This window comes from Erythrolamprus reginae, chromosome 1 (genome assembly GCF_031021105.1).
Source record: "Erythrolamprus reginae isolate rEryReg1 chromosome 1, rEryReg1.hap1, whole genome shotgun sequence".
NCBI lineage: Eukaryota > Metazoa > Chordata > Lepidosauria > Squamata > Dipsadidae > Erythrolamprus > Erythrolamprus reginae.
This window is the reverse complement of record NC_091950.1, coordinates 150137034-150161096: the sequence shown is the minus strand read 5'-3', so window position 1 is coordinate 150161096 and position 24063 is coordinate 150137034. Positions and strand designations below refer to the sequence as shown.

The 24063-nt window shown below is 41.8% G+C and overlaps 1 protein-coding gene across 1 annotated transcript in view; it reads right to left on the bottom strand.

Annotated features, from left to right (window-relative positions):
• The window catches only part of TNS1 (tensin 1), a 543368-nt gene extending 524420 nt beyond the window's left edge, over positions 1 to 18948 (bottom strand). The window contains 1 exon segment of the mRNA XM_070729764.1: positions 18729 to 18948. Coding sequence (XP_070585865.1) covers positions 18729 to 18860 — 132 coding nt within the window. The 5' untranslated portion in view covers positions 18861 to 18948.
• Positions 18949 to 24063: the final 5115 nt, after the last annotated feature.

Here is a 24063-nt window from a genome sequence, read left to right as displayed (position 1 = left end):
CACAACAACCTTGTGAGGTATATTTGGCTGAGAGAGACACTAGCTTTTATGACTAAGGACTTGAACCCATGGTTTCCTGCTTTCTAGCCTGGCACCCAGGGGTGGGTAGTGCCCGGAGGGGGGGAAACGCAGTGGGGTAGAGAAAATGGAGCTCCACCCCAGAGCACCCAATTTGCACTGAAAGATGTTGAAAGAAAATGCAGGGCGTCCTGCATAAGCCACGCCCACAGTGTGGTAGTAAAAGTTTTGGTAGCCCTTCACTGCTGGCACCTAAACCACTAAACTTCTGTAATGCTCTCTACATGGGGCTACCTTTGAAAAGTGTTCGGAAAATTCAGATCGTGCAGAATGCAGCTGCAAGTATGCCCATGTTACACCAACACTCCGCAGTCTGCATTGGTTGTCGATCAATTTTTGGTCACAATTCAAAGTGTTGGTTATGACCTATAAAGCCCTTCATGGCACCGGACCAGAATATCTACAAGACCGCCTTCTGCCGCACGAATCCCCGCAACCGATTAGGTCCCACAGAGTTGGCCTTCTCCGGGTCCCGTCAACTAAACAATGTCATTTGCCAGGTCCCAGGGGAAGTGCCTTATCTGTGGCGGCCCCGACCCTCTGGAACCAGCTCCCCCCTGAGGTTAGAACTGCCCCCACCCTCCTTGCCTTTCGTAAACTCCTTAAAACCCACCTCTGCCGTCAGGCATGGGGGAATTGAGACATCTCCCCGGGCCTATACAATTCATGAATGGTATGTTTGTGTGTATGTCTGCTTTAATAATGGGGTTTTTCTTTTAATGTTTTCAAATTATTAGATTTGTCTTGAATAGTTTTATTGTTGTTGTGAGCCGCCCCGAATCTACGGAGAGGGGCAGCATACAAATCTAATAAATGAATGAATGAATGAATGAATGAATGAATAAACAAACAAACAAACAAACAAACAAACACAGTTTAATGTTACTTTAATTCTTTCATGACCCTTTCCAGTGAACTTTGGTCCAAATTAAATTCTGTTGTTTGGTTACTGGGGTGGCCCCGAGCAGTTTGGGGTAGTTTACTTTCTGATGCTGCTACTCTGGGGATCCATCCATCCACTTGATGCATATGGCTGCCCATCTCATCTGCAGCAATTCTGGGCACAGACATGATACTAATACCAACTTTAAAGGTGGTGATGTCAGCAGCAGCTAAAAAGCTGGATTTCCCCAGATTATTTATTGTGGCAACAATTCTCAGAAACATTGGTCTCAGAACCCCTCTACATTCTTAAAATACAATTGAGAACTCCAAAGAGCCTTGGTTTATGCGGATTATATCTAGTGATATGTACTGTATTAGAAACCAAAATTAATTTTTTTTTAGAAGATTCAGTTATTTGACTTTGTGGATCTTCTGAAAGCGTTTTAGGGACCCTCAGGTGTCCTACACTCTGAGAACCAGTTTATTATAGCAATAGCTTTTAGACTTATATACTGTTTCATAGTGCTTTTACAGCCCACTCTAAGCGGTTTACAGAGTCAGCATATTGCCTCCAACAATCTGGGTCCCTTACCAACCTTGGAAGGATAGAAGGCTGAGTCAACCTTGAACCTGGTGAGATTTGAACTGCTAGATTGCAGGCAGCCGGCAGGCAGCAGAAGTATCCTGCAGTACTGAACTCCAACCACTGCACCTCATTATGAAGTAAGTATCTCAGAATGCTTACTAAAATTGAGTTTCCTGGAATTACAGAGGAAGGAAAGTGTTGGCCTTTAAAAAGATGTACAGTTGAAACTACACGATGAATCCAGATCATGCAAGTTATAAATTGGAGTAAATAGTCAGTCTAGTTTGGGAGGCAGGTGACTTACATTTAACCATTTGCATTGGGTCAATCTGAGATGAAAAGTCCCACAATCTTTCCTGGAAAATGGGAACAGGAAGGGAATTAACTTCATCCCTGAAGTCAGAGAGGAAAAGAAAGCCATAGAAGCTGTAAAACGTAGCAGGCTTGGGTACAAGCCAACTCTTTTGTCAATATCAGCTTATTTAATGCAAAAAAGAGGAAGAAATTATCTTGATTTACATCATTTCTCATCATGGCTAACATGTTTGGTGCAAGGAGAAAATGCTGACTCGTGAAACAGCAGCCTGGAGATTGAAGCCTCAAGAGGGCAAGATAAGTTTGAACCAGAGAAATAATTGGAATGGTTTTACTCCTTTGAACACTCTTTCAGCCATTAAGCACTAGAATGGGTCATGCTTATAACTAAAAATGTAGACTGCTACAGGGTTTTATAGTATTCCTTTCCATTTTGGGTAGATCAGGGAGACTTATTATCAGAATATTTGAATATTATTCCAGTAAATTGGTTTTTCCTAAAGGGATGTAGTAACTAAGTGGCTAAAAGGGATGCTTTATAAGATTTACTTTTGTGTTCACTGATATTACCCAGGGTAGGGAATTCCTTTAATCCATCACTTACTTAGGCTCTTATGCATTCACATATATCCAGTTACACCTGATGTGATGTGGTAGGAGGACAGAAATGTGCATAAAATATCATGAATTTCCATTATTAAAGAATCCAGGCCTATTGCCCCATCTGTAGAGCCCCCCTTTTTCTAATCTGGTTAGCGTTGACTATCTATAGGGTCACTAGGAGTCAAAAATGGCTTGATGGCACATAATCAATCAATCACACTTAAAATCTCCCATCTCCCATGAGACTCTGAATCCCATTATTGTATAGCCCATTAGTGGCATTACAAAATTTGCAATTGCAAATTTCTGAAAATATAATTGAAGCAGAAGGCTTTGCAAGGCTAAATAAATAGTTTATTTCCATAAAATTATTAAAATAGCCCCAAATGGTTAGCCCTGCACTCTTCAGAAAAAATTACTACATCAGCAATTATGCCCTTTGTTCTTCAGAGGTCAATTTGAAAACAATTGAAGTACAGCAGCAATTATAAGACTTATAGGAACTTGTTGGAAAGGGAGGAAGTGAGTCAATCATGCATTTCATAGTCAGGTTTACTGGTCCCCCTAAGCGATATTGCCAAGTGCAACACTGTTTTGATTAAAGAGAACTGCTCATCTAGTAGTAGTGTAAAAACTGTGTGTACATAGAGATAAACCACATTTACCCACCATCAATGGTTCAAGAGTTCACACACACACACACACACACACACACACACACACACACACACACAAACGGCTGGGGTTTTTTTTCTCTGTTATTATTTGGGTGCTTTTTACCATATGCTTTAAATCAAGAGTCATTTCTCTCTCTTTCTCTCTCCCCCTCTTTCTCTCTCTCTCTCTTTCTCTCTCTCTATTGCTTTCTTTCTCTCTCACTCTTTCTTTCTCTCTCTCTATTGCTTTCTTTCTCTTCTCTCTCTTGCTATCTCTCTCCTCCCCCCCTTTCTCTCTTTCTCTCAGCAGCGGTAGTAGCCGTGGGGAGGCGGCAGGGTGATCAGCTGTGAGGCGGAGCTCCAGAACAGAGGCACCGACGGCGAGGGGGCTGCGAGAGCGCTTTCTCCAAGCGCTTCAGGAACGCCTGCCCTGCCTCTACTGCAGCCCCCTTGCTGGAAGTCTGGGACAAAAGCGCTCCCAGCGAAGGGGCTGCGAGAGGGGCGGGGCGGGCATTCCTGAAGCCCGAGGAGAAAGCCCTCTCTCGCAGCCCCCTGGCTGTCTGGCAGTGCTTTCGTCCCGCAGCCGCCACCGCCACAGCAGAAGTCGCGCCCCAAGGCAGGAGGCGGCGGAGGAGGAGAGGGGGCGGATCGGGTGGGCGGGGGGCAGGGCCGAGAAGCCAGGGGCGCGTTTGGCCGGAGGCACCATGGGGAGGCAGGGGTGGCCGCGGCTCCCTTTCCTCCTACTGCCGCACCTCTCTGCCCCCCCCCCGCGGGCTGGCAGGGGGATGGGGAGCGCACGCCCATGGAAAAGGGTGCGCGGGGGGTATTTTGAGGCGCACGCGCACGCACACGCACAGCTTACGGGGAACGGTGCCCACCATTCAAAAAAAGAATAAAATATTCCTAGGAAAGAAACAAAAATGATTGGAACATATACCCTCCAACAACTCTTATCTAGATAAGCAGGGATCAACACCAGACAATCAGGCAGAAAGTAATGTTCTAATCAAGAAGTCACCAAAGAGGACACTATACCCTTATCAAAATTGACAGGGCAGGATAGAGGACATTGTGAAAGACCCAATGATTGCATGGGCCAAGAACGTCCAGCATAATATACATTTAACAGATTGGGAGAAATCATGGAACAATATATGTAAAATCACATTGTCGGCAGCCTTTAAAGAAAACTTTTATAAACTCCTGTATAGGTGGTATTTACACCCTCAAAGACTCGCTAAGATATATCCCAAACTTAAAGATACCTGTTGGAAATGTAAGAAACACCAGGGCACATTTTTTCATATGTGGTGGTCCTGCTCTAAGATTCAAAGTCTATGGAAAACTATACATAAGTGGCTTACCGAAATTGTGGAAGACGAAATTGAATATTCACCTGAAGGCATGCTTTTAGGGATCGGGAAACAAAATTACCCTAAGCAAAAACTTTATTTGTTTGTTTGTTTGTTTGTTTGTTTGTTTGTTTCTTTCTTTCTTTCTTTCTTTCTTTCTTTATTTATTTATTTATTTATTATTTGGATTTGTATGCCGCCCCTCTCCGAAGACTATATTGTGACACATATAATTACCGCAGTTAGAATTTCAATAGTCCAATTGTGGGAAAAGGAACAAATTCCGTCTGAAAATCTAATTATTGAGGAAGTGTATAAATGCGCTGAAATGGATGAAATGACAAACGCAATCAAAGGAGTAAGAATCAAAGAAACCAAAGAGATATGGAAAAAATGGCACGAATGGATCCACAAAAAAATTTGAATATATCAATATAAAGTATAAGTGTACAAGTGTAACTTAAGAAAGTCAAATATACTAACATCATAGGTCTTATTAACTCATGGAAATGTATATAATTTGCTTAAGATATAGAGATATGATTTGCAATCTTAATATGTAAAATGAAACTGTATTGGATCTGTAATAACAATTATATGAATTAGCCTTTTTTTAAAATAATAAAAGTTTAAATAAATTTTTAAAAAACTGACTGGGCAAACTGCTGTATTTATACAGGCAGCAAACCTCAGACTCAGTTTTTAAAGAGCGATTGGACAAACATTTGTCTGAAAATGTATATGGCTTCTTGCCTGAGCAGGGGTTTGGGGCAGGTGACCTCCAAGGTCCCTTGAATAAAAACAACAGAATAAAACATATGAGAGAGAATGAAGACTAGTTATGATGGATAAAGTCTTGCCATCTTTTCTGTGGAGTCCTTGGTGCTCTCTAAGCTTAGTTGTTTTCTTGCAGTCATTTCATTATCACTAGGTAACATCCTCAATGTTCAAACCTGAGCTACAAATATTCTCTTATATTAATGCCTTATTCTTGCTCCAGCAGAAGGATTGGTAGATGTTCTACCTGCCAGCTAGTGACATGCCAAAGAGGAAGGATAGCAGGAATGGAATGGAGTGGAGTGGAGTATTGTAGAGTAGAGTAAAGTAGAGTAGAGTAGAGTAGAGTAGAGTAGAGTAGAGTAGAGTAGAGTAGAGTAGAGTAGAATAGAATAGAATAGAATAGAATAGAATAGGAATCTATACCATTTCAGACATTGGAAAAACTATACTGGTTGTTAGTTAGAATAGAGGCAGACTAGGATCAGCAGTGTGGTAGCAAATACTACCTTGCTTTGGTTATCTACTCAAGGATGGGTGGGTAGCATTCTAAATCGGATGTAGGATGCATGAGAAGACCTATGCACAAACCTCAATGAGGCAAACTTGACTGAATGAACAACATTTATGAAAGTGTGCTGCACAGCAAAGCAGATCCCCCAAATGTTGTTTAGCCATTAGTGGGCCAACATAGCATAAGGATCAGAAGAGTAGCCGTGTCTCCAGTGTAATAGCAAAATAATCTCTTCATTCTTCTTTTTGTTGAAGCTTTTAAAACGGGAACAAAAATCACGTGGGAAGTCTGTGGCAAAACTCAAGAATCAAATTCAAGATGCCATCGCAATGAATTTTTTATCTGAACGTTTTATTAATTTGACAGGGCAACTATGCTGTGATTCAGAGTTTTGTTCTTTTGTTTTTTCATTGGGTTTAACACCTGGGTCATCTCGTGCTGGCACAGCTTTATTTTTTCCACTTCTAGATTTAAGAAAGATAAACTCTACCATGAAGGCCAATGGAAACATCAACATCGCACTGGCTGCTGCTCAAAGGCCTTCTTTTTAAAAAAATACAGGCAATGAAGTGGATGTGTCTCTGCTGCCAGCACATCACATTACCGAAGTGCAGTGAAAACAGTGAGCCACTGTTAGTGAAGGAGAAGAGTCCTTCGGCTGCAAGGAAAACACCGCACAGAATGAGTGCAAAGGTGCAAAAGCGATCCATGCATCTGTTGGATGGGAATACTGAGAAGCTACCAAAGCAGGGAATCAATCTGTAGATGGATAGAGATTATACCAATAGGTATATAGTCCTCAATCTACAACAGTTTGCTTAGTGACCATTTGCAGTTACAACAGCACTGAAAGAAGTGACTGTGTGACCATTTCCCACACTTACTTACTTACTTACTTACTTACTTACTTACTTACTTACTTACTTACTTACTTACTTACTTACTTATTTATTGGATTTGTATGCCGCCCCTCTCCGCAGACTCGGGGCGGCTAACAACAGTAATAAAACAGCATATAATAATAATCCAATACTAAAAACAGTTAAAAACCCATTATTATAAAAACTAAACATACATACAGATATACCATGCATAAAATTGTAAAGGCCTAGGGGAAAAGAGTATCTCAGTTCCCCCATGCCTGGCGGCAGAGGTGGGTTTTAAGCAGCTTACGAAAGGCAAGGAGGGTGGGGGCAATTCTAATCTCTGGGGGGAGTTGGTTCCAGAGGGCTGGGGCCGCCACAGAGAAGGGTCTTCCCCTGGGTCCCGCCAAGCGACATTGTTTAGTTGACGGGACCGGGAGAAGACCCACTCTGTGGGACCTAACTGGTCGCTGGGATTCGTGCAGCAGATGACCATTGTAGCTGAGGAGCTGATCAGCTGTGCTTCGGGCGAAGGAATAAAGGTAAGTATAAACCTGGGGGGCAGCTGGGAGGACCCTTTTTCAAGCAGCAGCAGAGGAGTCCTCGGAGAGGGGCGGCATACAAATCTAAATAATAAATAAAATAAATAATAAAAAACTTCCAAACAGTAAATAATTTGGGGGGAAATTCAGAAAGAAAGATGACAGCGGCCATGGACCAGCATCGAACCGGATCTCTGATGCCATTGTGATGTCGTCAGTGGGTCACTACCAGTTTGGGCAAACCAATCCAACAGTGAGTGTTGGTTATGACCTATAAAGCCCTTCATGGCACCGGACCAGATTATCTCCGGGACCGCCTTCTGCCACACAAATTCCAGCGACCAGTTAGGTCCCACAGAGTTGGCCTTCTCTGGGTCCCGTCAACTAAACAATGTCGTTTGGCGGGACCCAGGGGAAGAGCCTTCTCTGTGGTGGCCCCGACCCTTTGGAACCAACTCCCCCCAGATATCAGAGTTGCCCCCACCCTCCTTGCCTTTCGTAAGCTCCTTAAAACCCACCTCTGTTGTCAGGCATGGGGGAATTGAGACTTTCCCTCCCCCTAGGCTTATAAAATTTATGCATGGTATGTTAGTATGTATGATTGGTTTTTAAATTGGGGTTTTAAATTAACTTAAATATTAGATTTGTTTACATTGTATTGCTGTGAGCCGCCCTGAGTCTGCGGAGAGGGGCGGCATATAAATCTGATTAATAAATAAATAATAATAAATAATAAACCCACCCCTGATGAGATCCCCTTCTGCAATCTTCTGACAAGCAAAGTCAATCTGGGAAACCAGATTCACTTAACAACAGAGTTACGACTTTAGTCAAAACAGAAAAGAGAAGCTTCCTCAGGAATAATGCTTTGCAAAATATTTACTTACTTAAATTTCACTCAGAGGCAGGAGTGCACACTCGCCAGTCGCCCAGAGCTGTGTGTGCATCACACTGGTAGCGACAGTAAGTAGGAACTGCTTCGTGCTTAGCAACATATATTTTGGGCTCAATTATGATCCTACATTGTGGACTACTGTACCTGTACAGGTACTCAATTCTGCTAACCATCGACACTTTCACACATGAAAAGATCCCTATGACCTTACTCTCACCACCATAATAACTCTCCCTCTTTCTCTGTTGCTTACAATTGTGGCATATTGAGCCATGGTTTTTTTTTCAACTGAGAAACTGAAAAGAAAATAACATCTTTTAGAAAATGGTGCAGGAGGTAAAGTAATGAAAAATCCTACCCAACTGAGGTCCGTTGCGGAAAACAGAACCTTGGAGGAGGGATTATTAATTTGTGACTGAAAATAGACTGGCATGGACAGGGGTTAATCCTCTAAAGTTAATTCTCTATTTGATTGAGGTCACACCCCTAATGGGAGATTTCTCTTACCTTAATACGTTGTTTCTCATTTTGATTCTCCTCTATAAATCAAAACTTTATCAAATACTGTAATTAAGCAGTTTGGAGGTGGACAAGGAGATACTCAACATGGCTGCAAAGTATGGAACAAGATTTTAGCCAAGAATCCAAACTATTAAAGATGATTCCCTTATGCCACCAGGCTTGAAATACTGGACTTGGACAATCTGGAACTACGCCGCCTGCGCTCTGCTCTAAGCATATTACACAAAATTGTCTGCTACAATGTCTTACCTGTCAATGACTTCTTCAGCTTCAATCTCAATAATACACAGGCAAACAATCGATACAAACTCAAGGTGAACAGCTCCAAACTCAATTGTAGAAAATATGACTTCTGCAACGCCTAGAATTCTCCACCTGACTCCATTGTTACAGCCTCAAACCCTCACAGCTTAAACCTTAAATTGTCTACCATGGACCTCACTGCCTTCCTAACAGGTCTGTAAAGGTCTGCATAAACACACCAGGGTGCATACTGTCCCTGTCTTACTGTCCCCATTTATCTTTATTTACTTCCTTAGAATAGAATAGAATAGAACAGAATAGAATTTTTATTAATATTGATTGTTTCCTGATTGCTTATTTGACCTCTATGACAATCATTAAGGGTTGTACCTCATGATTCTTGACAAATCCATATTTTCTTTTATGCACACTGAGAGCATATGCGCCAAAGACAAATTCCTTGTGTGTCCAATCACACTTGGCCAATAAAGATTTCTATTCTACTCTATTATTTCCTTTATTTATTTTTATACTTATACCTGCTGTCTTGTACATGTAAGACCAACAAAATAAATAAATAAAATTAAAATGATCCTGACCCTTAGCTTTTATAATAAAGATTTACTGTAGTTCTTTTGATGAAAATCTCTTCAGGTTTTTAATTCTTGGGGCTGCTATTGTAATTCTGTCTACAGCTTCAACCCTGAGAATCTTCTACAAGTAAAACGCGCAATAAATGCTCTCTTTAACAACAGTTTGAAATTATGTTGATGGTAAAAAAGTAACTTTATGTCGATGTGGTATTCTCACAGCCATGTGATTGAAACTTTGCTTCTTCACAACCAGTGAACATTTATGACCTTCACAGTATCTTGCAATTCCATGATCACCATTTGTGCACTTCACAGACCGGCTTCCAATCATCAGAATTAATGGAAAAGCCAGCAATATCACAAGTCATAGTCAAGTGGTGTCAAGGTGGCTTTCTATTGCAAGCCTAATCTTTGGCATCATTTATTCTCCCAAACGAGTTTTTAATTATTCTGCAAGATTGTTTAAAAAGCAAAGCAATTCAGTAAACACAAAAAGTTCTGTGTTATCAAAAGGAAATGGTTTAATCTGGAAAGAGGGAGGGAGGGAATGAATGGCAGACAGGTGTTGTGGCAGACAGGTGGTGAGAAAGCAATATGGAAGATAAATCAGAATAAAGGGAAAAGTGTAAAGAAATCTTGATGAAAATTAAATTTTCCACAATAAACTGAAAGAAATTTATTTGAAAAGGAACAAAGCAATAACAAAAACATAAAGGTGAAATAGGTAAGACTTCCAGACTTGGTTGACTTGAGTTCCCTCTGATAGGAGCAAGTGATTGCTCCTGTTGGTTAGGCATTGGCTCAGAAGTTAGTTCTGGTAGCCTAAGAGTGGAGCAGTTGAGTCAGCCTCGGAGTTGGTCAACATGCCGCCTCCAGGTTCTACCATCCTCGGGCTCTACTCGGTAAGTGCGACGGACAGTGATCTCTGTGACTGTGGCAGGAACCAGCGAGGACCCTCGGCATAGTTGTGGGTGTATACTTGATCAGCATAGTTGTGGGTGTATACTTGATCCCCTATGCTAAAGTGTCAGAAGTGACTTTGGGAGGACTGGTGCCTCAGCAGAGTAGTTAGAGTAGTTAGGGTGTAGCCAATCTAGGTGGAATCATAGTCAGCAACACACTAGAGGTTCGGAAGGATGTTAGATGTTTGGAAGGACTTCTACTAGGAGTGATATGTTGCACTAATAAAAAAAATTACCAATTCATATTTGCCAATCGCCTGGGCCCATGCATGAAAGGGCTTCTCTTCTCTCAGACCCTTCCCATAAGCAAAGGGGGATTCTAATGATTTGTTAAGCAAATGGGATGTTTCAAAGCAAAAAAGAAACTCGGGTTAGATTAATCAGAAAGCAGTGAAATTAATCTCATAACAAGCCAATGATGCCTCGTGGAAAAATGTGCCGCAGCCTGTGTGAAGACAGACAAATCAGCATTCTTTGCTAGGATGTTAGTTGCCTAATGGTAAATCAAGAGAGTAGAAAGGAGGATAACATATATAGAAATCAAGGTTGCCCCAGAAATATGCCATCTGGTGCCAGAAGTGTGGCACCATCTGACTTCTTGATACTTTAATTGTGTGGACAGGCCAAGGATGTTTCTTGGCAAAGGGACAAGGCATTCTGCACAAATTCAATGGTTAACTTGGCACTGACTCAGAATCAGCTTTGAAGTTCAAAGCAGATTCTTGGCCTGGTACATATTAAGGTTATCTTTTTCCCATTCTGTTCTTTCCTGGCGCAGAATAAATATCCAAGGTTGTTCTTGAGCATAGCGCTCTTAGTAAGAAGGAGAGTTCTATCAGTTAATGCTTTCAACCCCAATATAAATATCTTGGCTAATCTGGTTGGACACAAAAGCTCCCTTATAACTTGAAAAGAGATTGTTCTTGTGCCAAAGAGGAGAAATCTCTCTCAAGCAGGAAGAATCTAGATTCTCAAATGAACAGAATACTAACTAGACCACAGCACCAGAACTATTATTTCCTTATTCAAATTATTTAGTTCTTGCCGTTCAGGATACACAATCTATGAACTACATCTGCATGGGCGGAAGCAATAGCAATAGAATTGATAGCAATAGAATTGATAGCAATCGCATTTAGACTTTAGCTTCACAGTGCTTTACAGCCCTCTCTAAGAGGTTTACAGAGAGAAAGCATAATGCCCCCAAAAATCGGGGTCCTCATTTTACTGACCTTGGAAGGATGGAAGAGATGAGATTCGATCTCCTACTGAGATTCAAGCTGCCAAACTGCTGGCAGATGGAAATCAGCAGAACTAGCTTGCAATACAGTGTTCCCTTGACTTTCGCGGGGGATGTGTTCCGAGACCGCCCGCGAAAGTCAAATTTCCGCGAAGTAGAGATGCGGAAGTAAATACACTATTTTGGGCTATGAACAGTATCACAAGCCTTCCCTTAACACTTTAAACCCCTAAATTACAATTTCCCATTCCCTTAGCAACCATTTAGTTTATTACTCACCATATTTATTTATTAAAGTTTATTAAAAAATATTTATTAAAGGCGGTTTGGTGATGACGTATGACGTCATCAGGCAGGAAAAACCATGGTATAGAAAAAAACCCTGCGAAGTATGTTTTAATTAATATTTTTTGAAAAACCGTGGTATAGACTTTTCACAAATGTCGGACCCGCAAAAGTCAAGGGAACACTGTACTGCACTCTAACCACTGCGCCACTGTGGCTCTGGTCACTTAATGTATAGTCCGGCTTGTTAAGTGTCTCCATATACAGTAAGCACTCTCGGAGGATCAACAGTTTGTCAACAATCTCACACTACTGTACTTACCAGAGCTTACAAAACTTTTGCCAGACCCATCCTCGAATACAGCTCATCTGTTTGGAACCCATATTGCATCTCAGACATTAACACCCTTGAAAATGTCCAAAGATATTTCATCAGAAGAGCCCTTCACTCCTCCACTTGAAATAGAATATCCTATGAGACTAGACTTTCAATCCTGGGCCTAGAAAGTTTAGAACTAAGACACCTAAAACAAGATCTAAGTATTGCCCACAAGATCATATGCTGCAACATCCTGCCTGTCGGCGACTACTTCAGCTTCAATCACAACAACACAAGAGCACACAACAGATTTAAACTTAATATTAACCACTCCAAACTTGATTGTAAAAAATATGACTTCAGTAACCGAGTTGTCAAAGTGTGGAACTCATTACTGGACTCCATAGTGTCATCCCCAAACCCCCAACACTTTACCCTTAGATTATCCACGGTTGACCTATCCATATTCCTAAGAGGTCAGTAAGGGGCGAGTACAAGTGCACTAGAGTGCCTTCCGTCCCCTGTCCTATTCCTCTCCTATATCTCCTATACCTTTCTTCTATTCCTATATCTCTTCTTCTATTCTTTCATTGATATGTTCTATTCCTATATCTTCTTTTCTATTCTTTCTTAGATATATTTTAATATGAGTATCTCCTCTATAACCTTCATCATGTATTTTACTATGTGTATATAGATATATGCCCACTAAAACCCTCATTGTGTATGGGACAAAATAAATAAATAAATAAAATAAATAAACATAGAGCGAGACTTCAATGGGGTAATGCTGGATAGGCAAGGAAAGAGTTAAATATCCCATACATCTCCTGAGACTGCTCAAGCTAATAGCATAATTGCAGGAAATTAGCCCAAATGCGTTGTGCCACCCAGGGAAAACATTCCTTGATTTCTAGCTTACTGTATTAAGAAAAAAAAACCATACAGAAACAACAGCAGATTGAGCTAAACAGACTGTAAACTGGCACAGATGATGCCACTTCATGCTTGCTTTTGAAAATTAAACACAGCAATGGGAAACAATTCAGAATTAACTGAGAGGGATGTTTGTGGTCAGACGTGGGCATCTATAATGCCAACCATTTTCTCCTACTCTCCTGGAGAAGAGTCCCAGACCAGCAGTGAAAGATCCTTGATAGAGGCAATGCAGAAATATTAGACCTCATCAGAGATTAGCTCAGTATTACTGGCATAGGCTGGTAGTAGATCTCCAACCTTCAGGCAGATGTTTTGTTCCACCTGCACCTGCACCAGATCTTCTACTGCTGGCCCAGGGCTTGAACTTTTATTTATTTATTTATTTATTTATTTATTTATTTATTTATTTATTTATTTATTTATTTATTTATTTATTTATTTATTTATTTATTTATTTATTTATTTATTTATTTATCAGATTTGTATGCCGCCCCTCTCCGCAGACTCGGGGCGGCTCACAGCAATAATAATACAATGTAAACAAATCTAATATTTAAGTTAATTTAAAACCCCAATTTAGAAACCAATCATACATACTAGCATACCATGCATAAATTTTATAAGCCTAGGGGGAGGGAAAAGTATCAATTCCCCCATGCCTGACGACAGAGGTGGGTTTTAAGGAGCTTACGAAAGGCTAGGAGGGTGGGGGCAACTCTGATATCTGGGGGGAGTTGGTTCCAAAGGGTCGGGGCCGCCACAGAAAAGGCTTTTCCCCTGGACCCTGCCAAACGATATTGTTTAGTTGATGGGACCCAGAGAAGGCCCACTATGTGGGACCTAACTGGTCGCTGGGATTCGTGCAGCAGAAGGCAGTCCCTGAGATATTCTGGTCCGGTGCCATGAAGGGCTTTATAGGTCATAACCAACACTTTGAATTGTGACCGGAAACTGATCGGCAACCAATGCAGACTGCGGAGTGTTGGTGTGACATGGGCATATTCGGGAAAGCCCATGATAGCTCTCGCAGCTGCATTCTGCATGCAAAACATGAAAGCAACCATTGAAGTTTACATTAAGTGACTCAGCAGGGCATCTGATGGCATTCTAATTATGGTGCGTGTGTTTTTGATGGGTTGGCATGTTGGTCAGCAAATCATGGGGAAGAAACCTAAAATCCGCTGTAAGTACCTAAGAGGGCAACAGGCCAATTGCCTGTAGGTTTCCGTTGGCACACAGAGAAATGCTGCATAATGTGTGATGATAAGCGAAGTGATGAGTGTGGAGGATCATGTTTGTCGGCTAATGACTCACAGGCTGTTTCCCTAGGTGATCGTATTCCCTGAAACTCCCCCACAACCATGGATGGCTTAATCAGGAGAAAGGACAAGGTAGCTGGAGGTTGCCAAGAATCTTCTCAAATGTTTCCCTTGATCCCATCAAAAACACCTTTCATTTTCTGTGCATTCCTGAAGGACATTCTGCAACAACACTTCTTAACATATTTGAAAAGTGTGTGTGTGTATGCGTAAATAGCTCTACATAGGATCTCAACAGCTCTACACAGGATTAAGCTAAAAGTCTCATAGATACTTTATGAGCATTTCGGCGGGTTCAGCAGCTGCTCCCTTTGTGGGTTTTATTTATCTTGGCTTCACCCCAATGTTCAATGAGCTGCATACCTAAATAAAGACCATTTCATACTCAAACAGCCTTGAGAGATAGAAACATAGAAACATAGAAGTCTGACGGCAGAAAAAGACCTCATGCTCCATCTAGTCTGCCCTTATACTATTTTCTGTATTTTATCTTAGGATGGATATGTGTTTATCCCAGGCATGTTTAAATTCAGTTACTGTGGATTGATCTACCACGTCTGCTGGAAGTTTGTTCCAAGGATCTACTACTCTTTCAGTAAAATAATATTTTCTCATGTTGCTTTTGATCTTTCCCCCAACTAACCTCAGATTGTGTCCCCTTGTTCTTGTGTTCACTTTCCTATTAAAAACACTTCCCTCCTGGACCTTATTTAACCCTTTAATATATTTAAATGTTTCGATCATGTCCCCCCTTTTCCTTCTGTCCTCCAGACTATACAGATTGAGTTCATTAAGTCTTTCCTGATACGTTTTATGCTTAAGACCTTCCACCATTCTTGTAACCCATCTTTGGACCCGTTCAATTTTGTCAATATCTTTTTGTAGGTGAGGTCTCCAGAACTGAACACAGTATTCCAAATGTGGTCTCACCAGCATTCTATATAGCGGGATCATAATCTCCCTCTTCCTGCTTGCTATACCTCTAGCTATGCAGCCAAACATCCTAATTGCTTTCCCTAGGATGGTTTAAAAAAAAAGGAAGAGAGACAATTTGTCTGTACTACATGGTTTTGAATCTGGACCCCCCCCCCCAACTAAAAGCAAATACAGTATACCACAATGCCTTTCTACTTACCAAACTTCCAATGTTTTGATGATATTTTGTCAGGGAAAAATAACTTCTTTGAAATATATATTACAGCAAATTCAGGGGTTGGCTGCTGGAGTTTCGCAGGGGTTTGGGAGAAACCTCTAGCTAAGATTTTGTAAAGTTCAGAGAACCCCCAAATCCCACTCCTGGCTGGCCTCGCCCACCACACCACACTCCTCCTTGGAGTCTCCACTCAGCCCCTTTTGAATGCAGGGCACATACGGAGGCTTGGGGAGAGCAAAAAACGGGTCTACCGGAAGTTCAGGAGGGCTGGAAACGGGCCTGTTTCCAGCCTCCAAGAGGCCTCCGGAACCTGGGGAGGTTGTTTTCACCCTGCTGGAGGCTCACAGAAAGCCTGGTGAGGGCAATAACGCCGCCTGCCCCATGGTGGTGCAAAAGGCCGTCTAGGCCATGCCCCCTTTGGTCACACTGACCCAGCAACCGGGCAGAGAACCCTTGCTAAAATTTTTGAAGCCCACCCCTGAACAAATTATCCTAACTTTAGCAGTTGCCAAACTCTGGCAACACTTTTTTAACTGCGCTGCCTAGACTGGAGTCCCTTTAACAGTGATACCTGTAGAACCTGTGCACATGGTTGCACAGGCTACTTTAGCTAACTGCTAGGTGTAGTTCAGCAGTTCGAATCTTACCACCAGCTCAAGGTTGACTCAGCCTTCAATCCTTCCGAGGTGGGTAAAATGAGGACCCAGATTGTTGGGGGCAATAGACTGATTCTGTAAACCGCTTAGAGAGGGCTGTAAAGCACTGTGAAGCAGTATATAAGTCTAAGCGCTAATGCAAATGTTAATGATGAAGTATTTCTTCTGAGGTAGATTTTAAGGTGCACATAGTTCATTCATTACAACATGGTCACTGTCCATTGGATCTCTCATCATCATTTGTCCTAAATTGACAGGGCACCTAAGATCACAGGAAAATTAAAATATCCTGGGATCTTCTCTGCCAGTGGCTGTAGGCAAGCTATCTTCCATATTAGCCTATTTAATCAACAGATGAAAGAGAGAGAGAGAGAGAGAGGGAGGAAGAGAGAGAGAGAGAGAGAGAGACCCAAAGTCACCCAAGCTATAGTGCCTAAGGCAAAATTATAACTCACCAATTCCTAGTTTCTATCCTAGTGCCTTAACTAACAGAGCAAACTGTTCTGGTGTTTTCGATCATGAGATGTTCTGCCCAGTTATATTGAGGGCTATACAATGGTTATAATGATGCAACTTAAAATTTACATTCTTACACGTGCAGGTGAATTCTACTGTTTGGCAAGGAAATTGGGTGACCACTTCACTTTTAAAATTCTAAATAAGAACTCCTGCTTATTGCTCGATTCTGCTGCGTTCTACATGTTTGCCAGCACTATATGTCAGGTGTTAACTTCTCAGACTGAAGCACATAGGCTTCAGTTAGGTCTTCCATTTTGGAGGGAAAATATTGGCTGCTGATTGGCTAGACTGTCTGGCCAAAAAGAGCTGGCTGTCAGACAGAGCTTTTGCTGGGTTGTAAATAGTTAGAGGTGTTGTTCTGAAGCCACTTTGGTCTGCCTTTTCCATTCACCTTATCTAACATCAGGCTTCCATATTATAGCCAAGAAGACTATAGTAATTTATATTGTATACTGTTTTTGATGTGTTGTGAGCCACCCCAGTCCAAATCCAATCAATCAATCAATATTTCACATTGTTGGTAGCTCACCTCCTTTCCCTTCCTTAAAGCCCCCCCTTTTTTTTATTGCATTCAATTTTGGTCACCAGGATGTAAAAAGGATGTTGAGACTCTAGAAAAAGTGCAGAGAAGTGCTACAAAGATGATTAGGGGACTGGAGGCTAAAACATATGAAGAATGGTTGCAGGAACTGGGCATGGCTAGTCTAATAAAAAGAAGGACCAGGGCAGACATGATAGCAGTCTTCCAGTGTCTCCGGGGTTGCCACAAAGAAGAAGGTGTCAACCTATTCTCCAAAGCACCTGAGGGTAGAACAAGAAGCAATGGGTGGAAGCTGAACAAGGAGAGAAGCAACTTAGAACTAAGGAGAAATTTCCTGACATAATGGTTGATCAGTGGAACAAGTTGCCTCCTGAAGTTGTGAATGCTCCAACACTGGAAGTTTTTAAAGAAGAACTTGGATAACCATCTGTCTGAAGTGCTGTAGGGTTTCCTGCCTAAGCAGGGGCTTGGACTAGAAGACCTCCAAGGTCCCTTCCAACTCTATTGTTATCATCATTATTAAAGTCAATGGGGAAGCCAGATCCACTTAACAATTGTTTATTACTGATTTAAAAGCTGCAGCGATTCGCTTAATAAACGCGCCCCCCAAATAATAGAATAATAGATAGATAGATAGATGATGATAATAATAATAATAATAATAATAATAATAATAATAATAATAATAATAATAGAATTCTTTATTGGCCAAGTGTGATTGGACACATAAGGAATTTGTCTTGGTGCATGTGCTCTCAGTGTACATAAAATAAAATATACATTTGTCAAGAATCATGTGAAAAGTTGTAAAACCCTTTTAGCAAGTTTCTCACTTAACAACATACATTTGGGGCTCGACTCTCGTCGTAAGTTGAGGACTACTTGTACTTTCTCCACACACACACACACACACACCTTCTCTTTCATTCCTGCTACTATTATTTTCCTCTTCCTCCTGCACTACCTCGGATAACTCCTGCTCCTGCTCCTCGCTAGGGACGCTTGCAACGTTTTAAAACAGGGGTCCCAAAACTAGGCAACTTTAAGACGATGCTATGCTGGCTGTAGAATTCTGGGAGTTGAAGTCCACAAGTCTTAAAGTTGCCTAGTTTGGGGACCTCTGTTTTAAAGTAACGCCGAGTGGGCCCGCTACGCCGACGCAACAACGGGACGCCAGAAGGATTGTCCTGAGGCGGCGGTCTAGATGGCGACTCTCCGCCTCCTCTCCGCTCCGACCTCTTTTCCAGGCTGGGAGAAAACTTCCCGTTTAGTTTCCCTGTTGCGCCGCCGTCCCCGGAGCCCCCCCCCCCCGCCCCCGGCTGCTTCCCTCAGCTGTCCCACACGCGCCGCCGGGCGGCTCTTTCTACTTACCCTCCTCGGCAGCTGTTTCCTTTTCCTTTTGCCCGGCTGCTTTGGGGTCCGCTCTTCCCGCCTCGAGGGCGGCAAAGGTTGCGGGGGGCGAGGGGTTCCCTCACAGCACCCGAGATGCACCGTACATCCCATCCAACCAGGCTCTGGCGGTGATGGCGGGTGACTCCGTCTCTGCTGCCCTGGATGCCAGCCGGGCAGGCGAGGTTCAAGCCATCCTCCCCATGCCCAGCTGCGAGCTCCACAGCGGGCACCACGGAGAGTGGGAGAGACTGCCTGGTTGGCTCACCCTCCGGGCTGCCGCTCCTCCTCCCTCCCTCTCTCCCACCCCCCTATCCAGGGCCTGCCTGAACCACCTTTTCTTCCTATGGGTGCCTCTCTTCCTAAATAAGCATGTTTTTAAGGGAATACTGTAAACGTACTGGAGATAGGGATAGCAGTGCTGAGGGTGGGGTGGGGGGAATAACTCTCTACTCTTCCTTACAAAAATGAAGCAAAAAGGTAAAGTTCTGTGGGGACAATCCGGAGATGAGACTTAAGGGATTAGGAGACTTCAAAAGCTGGGAGTGCCTCTTGTTAGGACTTTAGTAACTGGAACCAATTTAAACTGTATTACTTGTGAAATATATTTCTTTCTCACCCTCCCTCTATCTCTCTTATTCTCTTCCTCTCTCACTCTCTCACTCCTACTCTCTCTCGTTTTCTCTTCATCTCCCTCTCCCTTCCTCTCTCCCTCTCCTTCTCTCCTACTCTTTCTCTTGCTCCCTCCCTGTCCCTCCAACTCTCTCCCTCCACCTCTTTTTTATTCTATCCTACTCTCTTTTTCTCTTCCTCCCTCTCCTTCTCTCCCTCTCCTTCTCACCTACCCTTTTTCTCGCTCCCTCCCTGTTCCTCTTACTCTCTCCCTCTCCCTCTTACTTGCTCCCTCTCCTTCTCCCTCTTACTCTCTCCTTCCCTCTCTCCCACTCCTTCTCTTACTCCCTCTCTCTCCTACTCTCTCCTATTCTTTTTTTCTCTCCCTGTCCCTCCCTCTCTCCATGTCCCCCCTCTCTCTCCTTCTCTCCTACTTTTTCTACCACTCCCTCCCTCCCTCTCTCCCTGTCCCTCTCTCTCTCTCCTTCTCTCCTACTCTTTCTGGTGGTTATTGAAATTGATGTCCATGTGCCGCCTCTATGTTGGTTGAGGCAGGCAGGGTTCCCTTGGGTACCATTTGTTGCGGGTCAAGGGAAAGGGAGGGTCTTGCCTTCTATTTCTACTCAAGATCCCCATGGAAATTGGTGAGCCACTGCGTGACACAGAATGCTGGACTTGATGGGCTTTGGCCTGATTCAGCATGGCTCTTCTTATGTTCTTATGTTCTCTCGCTCCATCCCTCTCCCTCCAACTCTCCCTCTCTCTTACTCTTTCCCTCTCCCTCTCCCTCTGTCTTACTCTCTCCCTCTCCTACTATCCTTCTCTTTCTCCCTCTCTCTTACTCTCCCACTCTCTCCCTCTCTCCCATTCTCTCTCACTTACTGTCTCCCTCTCCTACTCTCCCTCTTACTCTCTCCCTCTCTCCTACTCTCCCTCTCTTTCTCCTTCCCTCCCCCCTTTTTGACACACACATATACTCCCAGTACCCACAACATTACACCTCAGGAAGGGAAGGTCATTGCTCCCGACCTAGGTGGCACCATGCCACTTACAGATATACTAAGATGAAGGGGATCTATTTTCTGACAGCATCCCAGAAGGAGAGGGGAGATACGATGGAGTTCAGGAAACTGGCACATGTTACTGCTCCTGGCTCAGAGTGACAAAGAGAAATTGTCCCTGACTGAAAAAAAGAGGAGAGAGGAGAGGAAGGACACAGGGGCATATGATGTTGGTGGGGGGCGGAAAAGCAAGCTGTGTAATGAAGTGAAGGATTGTCTGCTTCGATACATCAGAAATCTCCATGCCAGAGTTTGTGGAAGGTGGGGGGATACAACTGCCACCTCCCAGCATACTTCGTGGGAAATGACTATACTATAGTAAAATCTGCAGATACATCATGTATACAAACTATCCTTCGTTTTCTTCTCCGATGAGAACTGCAATTGTTCTCTGTCCTTTGCAGAGCCGATAAACTATTGTAAGCAACACCCACTGCTTGGCGAGACAGCTGTTGATGTTCATCTTGCAGCATTTTCATTGATGTAGTGTTATTTTGTATTTATTGTGAGCTGCCCAGAGTTGCTTAAGATGGGCGGCTATATAAATAGTTTAAATAAAAACAATCAGCACTTTGCCACATTTTTTAATTTGAATGCGAAAAGTTCTGCTGGATTAAAATTTCAAGAACAATTGACAGAGACAACCCCCGCCCCAACATATAACATTACCTCTCAGATAATTGGTTAACCAGTTAACTGATCAATAAGAATGTCTCTGAATTAAACTCAACTCCTAATAGCTATACAGTAGATGATGTTTTCTTAGCAGTGTTGGAAAAGTGGCTTGATATTGCTTTCTTTTGGGTCTTGTCTTTTTCAATTTCCCAGTTTAATCTACCTATCAGTAATTCTCCATGATTTCAAGCAAAATCCTTTCCAAACTCAACCTGGCGATGTCAGGACTTAGAAAGCTTTTTGTGTGCAAAGCAGTGCTGGCTTATAATCGTGCTGCATAAATGTTTAATTCAATATGACAGTTCATCGATTTAATGAAATGAATTACAGACCACAACAGCTTCAACCAAAATGAGCATTTAAAGAATCTCTGAATTCTTTCTTGTGTTATTATGATTGAGTCTACCTAATAGGCAAGAAATCCTTATTGGAGCTGGAAACCCCAGGGTGCCACCCCAGAACAAAGCAACTTGGTATGTTCACATATAAGCTAACTAAGAATACTACTACTTTTGAAGAGAAATATCTTTAATTTCATTAACTAACTTCAATTAATTCTTATTTTTAATTGTCAGTTAAAATATGTCAAAGAAAGCAAAGCTCTAACAGAGAACAAGCAAGAACATATTCTGCATTTGAAATACTATAATCCTACAGAAGTACAATTATAGGTGATTTTTGAAAAAACACCTTTCTGTGATAATTTAGAAAGAACACCAGAACATTTGCCCCAAAATAACTCTGGAAACCCCAGGATGCCACCCCAGAACAAAGCAACTTGGTATGTTCACATGTAAGCTAACTAAGAATACTACTACTTTTGAAGAGAAATATCTTTAATTTCATTAACTAACTTCAATTAATTCTTACTTTTAATTGTCAGTTAAAATATGTCGAAGAAAGCAAAGCTCTAACACAGAACAAGCAAGAACATATTCTGCATTTGAAATACTATAATCCTACAGAAGTACAATTACAGGTGATTTAAAAAAAAAAAAAAACCCTTTCTGTGATAATTTAGAAAGAACACCAGAACATTTGCCCCAAAATAACTCAGTGAATTTAAGCCTGAGATCTTTATATTAGAAAATGATGAACAAATATTCATTTTATCTACCGCTCTTCCTTTTTTCTATATTGGCAATTGGAAATGGATGGATGGATGGATGGATGGATGGATGGATACAAATATTATTTTCTTCAATCACATCACTTCATTTGCTAATCCCTAACCTCCAAAAGAAAGAAACAACAAAAAGTGTTCAACAAGAGTTAATCTCTTTTTGGCTGGATGTGTAATGATTTAACCATTCTTCAAAAAAAATTAACATGAGTAAAGATATTTTGAGTACAATTTTAGGGGGGGGGAAACACTTTTAAGCTCTTTCATCCAAAGTACCAGCCTAAGACATACAGAAAATAACTTGTTGGCACCCATCTTGTTTGAATAAGACTCCACTTTTGCATTTGCAAAAGATTGATGCTTCTTTAATGAGAGTCTAACTTTTTTGTAAAGTCCCTCTCCTTAAATCATAGGCAGCAGAGTACTGTATACTCATTTAGGAAGTTGTAATGAGTCTTCTTAAGGTGCCATTTCAAGCACAAGTGTGATGTACTAACTCCTTACTAAATGCACTTACATGTGCTGTTGAACCAACAACTTTCAGCACCTACTTGTGAATGAACTTAGCGGAAGCAAGCCTTCCATCCTGTAATCTCTAGCTGCAGTCTAGAAGAGCACCAAGATTTAGGAGGAGCCCCTTTACAAGTAGTAACTTTAGATCAAATGATAAAAACAAGGGTGGGAGTTCTCCAGTCCCATAGGCTTAATTCAACCCTCCTTTAGGTCCCATGGACCCAATCTCAAAATATTTCTCCCCTTTCTTGACAAGAAACCTCTCGCTAATCTTTCCAAGGTATTTTTTTTTTACCTCTTGCTCAGTTATTATTCCTCAAATATTTTCTGATCTTTACTAGATCTTCCTAAGAAATAGACAAGATGGGGGGAAAACATCTTAAAGGAAATAAAGTAGAGGTGGAGGGAGGAAAGTTGATGCACACTTGTCTTAAAAATGAAAAATTATAGTTCTGTATCTAATTATTTCAAACTTACTGTAAGTCCAACTAAGCTGTGGTTCTTAACCTGGGGGTTGGGACCCCTTTGGGGGTTGAATGACCATTCCACAGGGGTTGCCTAAGACCATGGGAAAAGACAAATTTCCCATGGTGTTAGGAACTAAAGCTTCTATTCTGGTGCCTTGGAACGTATTTTTACAATCCGACCGATCAGGCGTTTACAGTGGGGGTGTCCCTCTGACCTTCCTGCCAATCAGCTTAAAGCTCTGTTGGGAGAATTGGCGCTAGACTTATGGTTGGGGGTCACCACAACATGAGGGACTGTATTAAGAGGTCACAGCATTAGAAAGGTTGAGAACCACTGAATTAAAGAAACATCTTTCCCATTCTAATGATATATTTTTTTATTACAGAGTGAAAATTTAGGCAGCCCTCTTTCCAAATATTGCTGCTACAATTTTAACTATCAACTTTGATTATAGGTTATACTAACAAGAACGTTTAAAAGGCAGAGTTGTCCAAGGGAATTAGGTTCACATTCCTCTCTGGTCAGGGCCTTTGCTGATTGCTAGATTAAAAATAATAATAACAACAATCCTTGCATATCAAATGATTTCTAGTGCTTGTCACTCTTTAGAATTATTTTTGAGTCACTGAAAGACCTGAAGCTGATTGGGACAATGGAAACCTTATCATTCAGAAATGAAATAATTGTCAAATTATTGCTACCCAGATATGTTACCCATTTTGTTTAGCCAATATAGAAATCAACATTGCATTTCCTACAGCTTCCATTCTTCATATTCAACCATATTCAATATTTCAGAGCTGGCAGCACAGTTAACATGTTCTTTGACCAAAGAGGGTTCTTTCCACAGCTTCTGCTGTCTTTT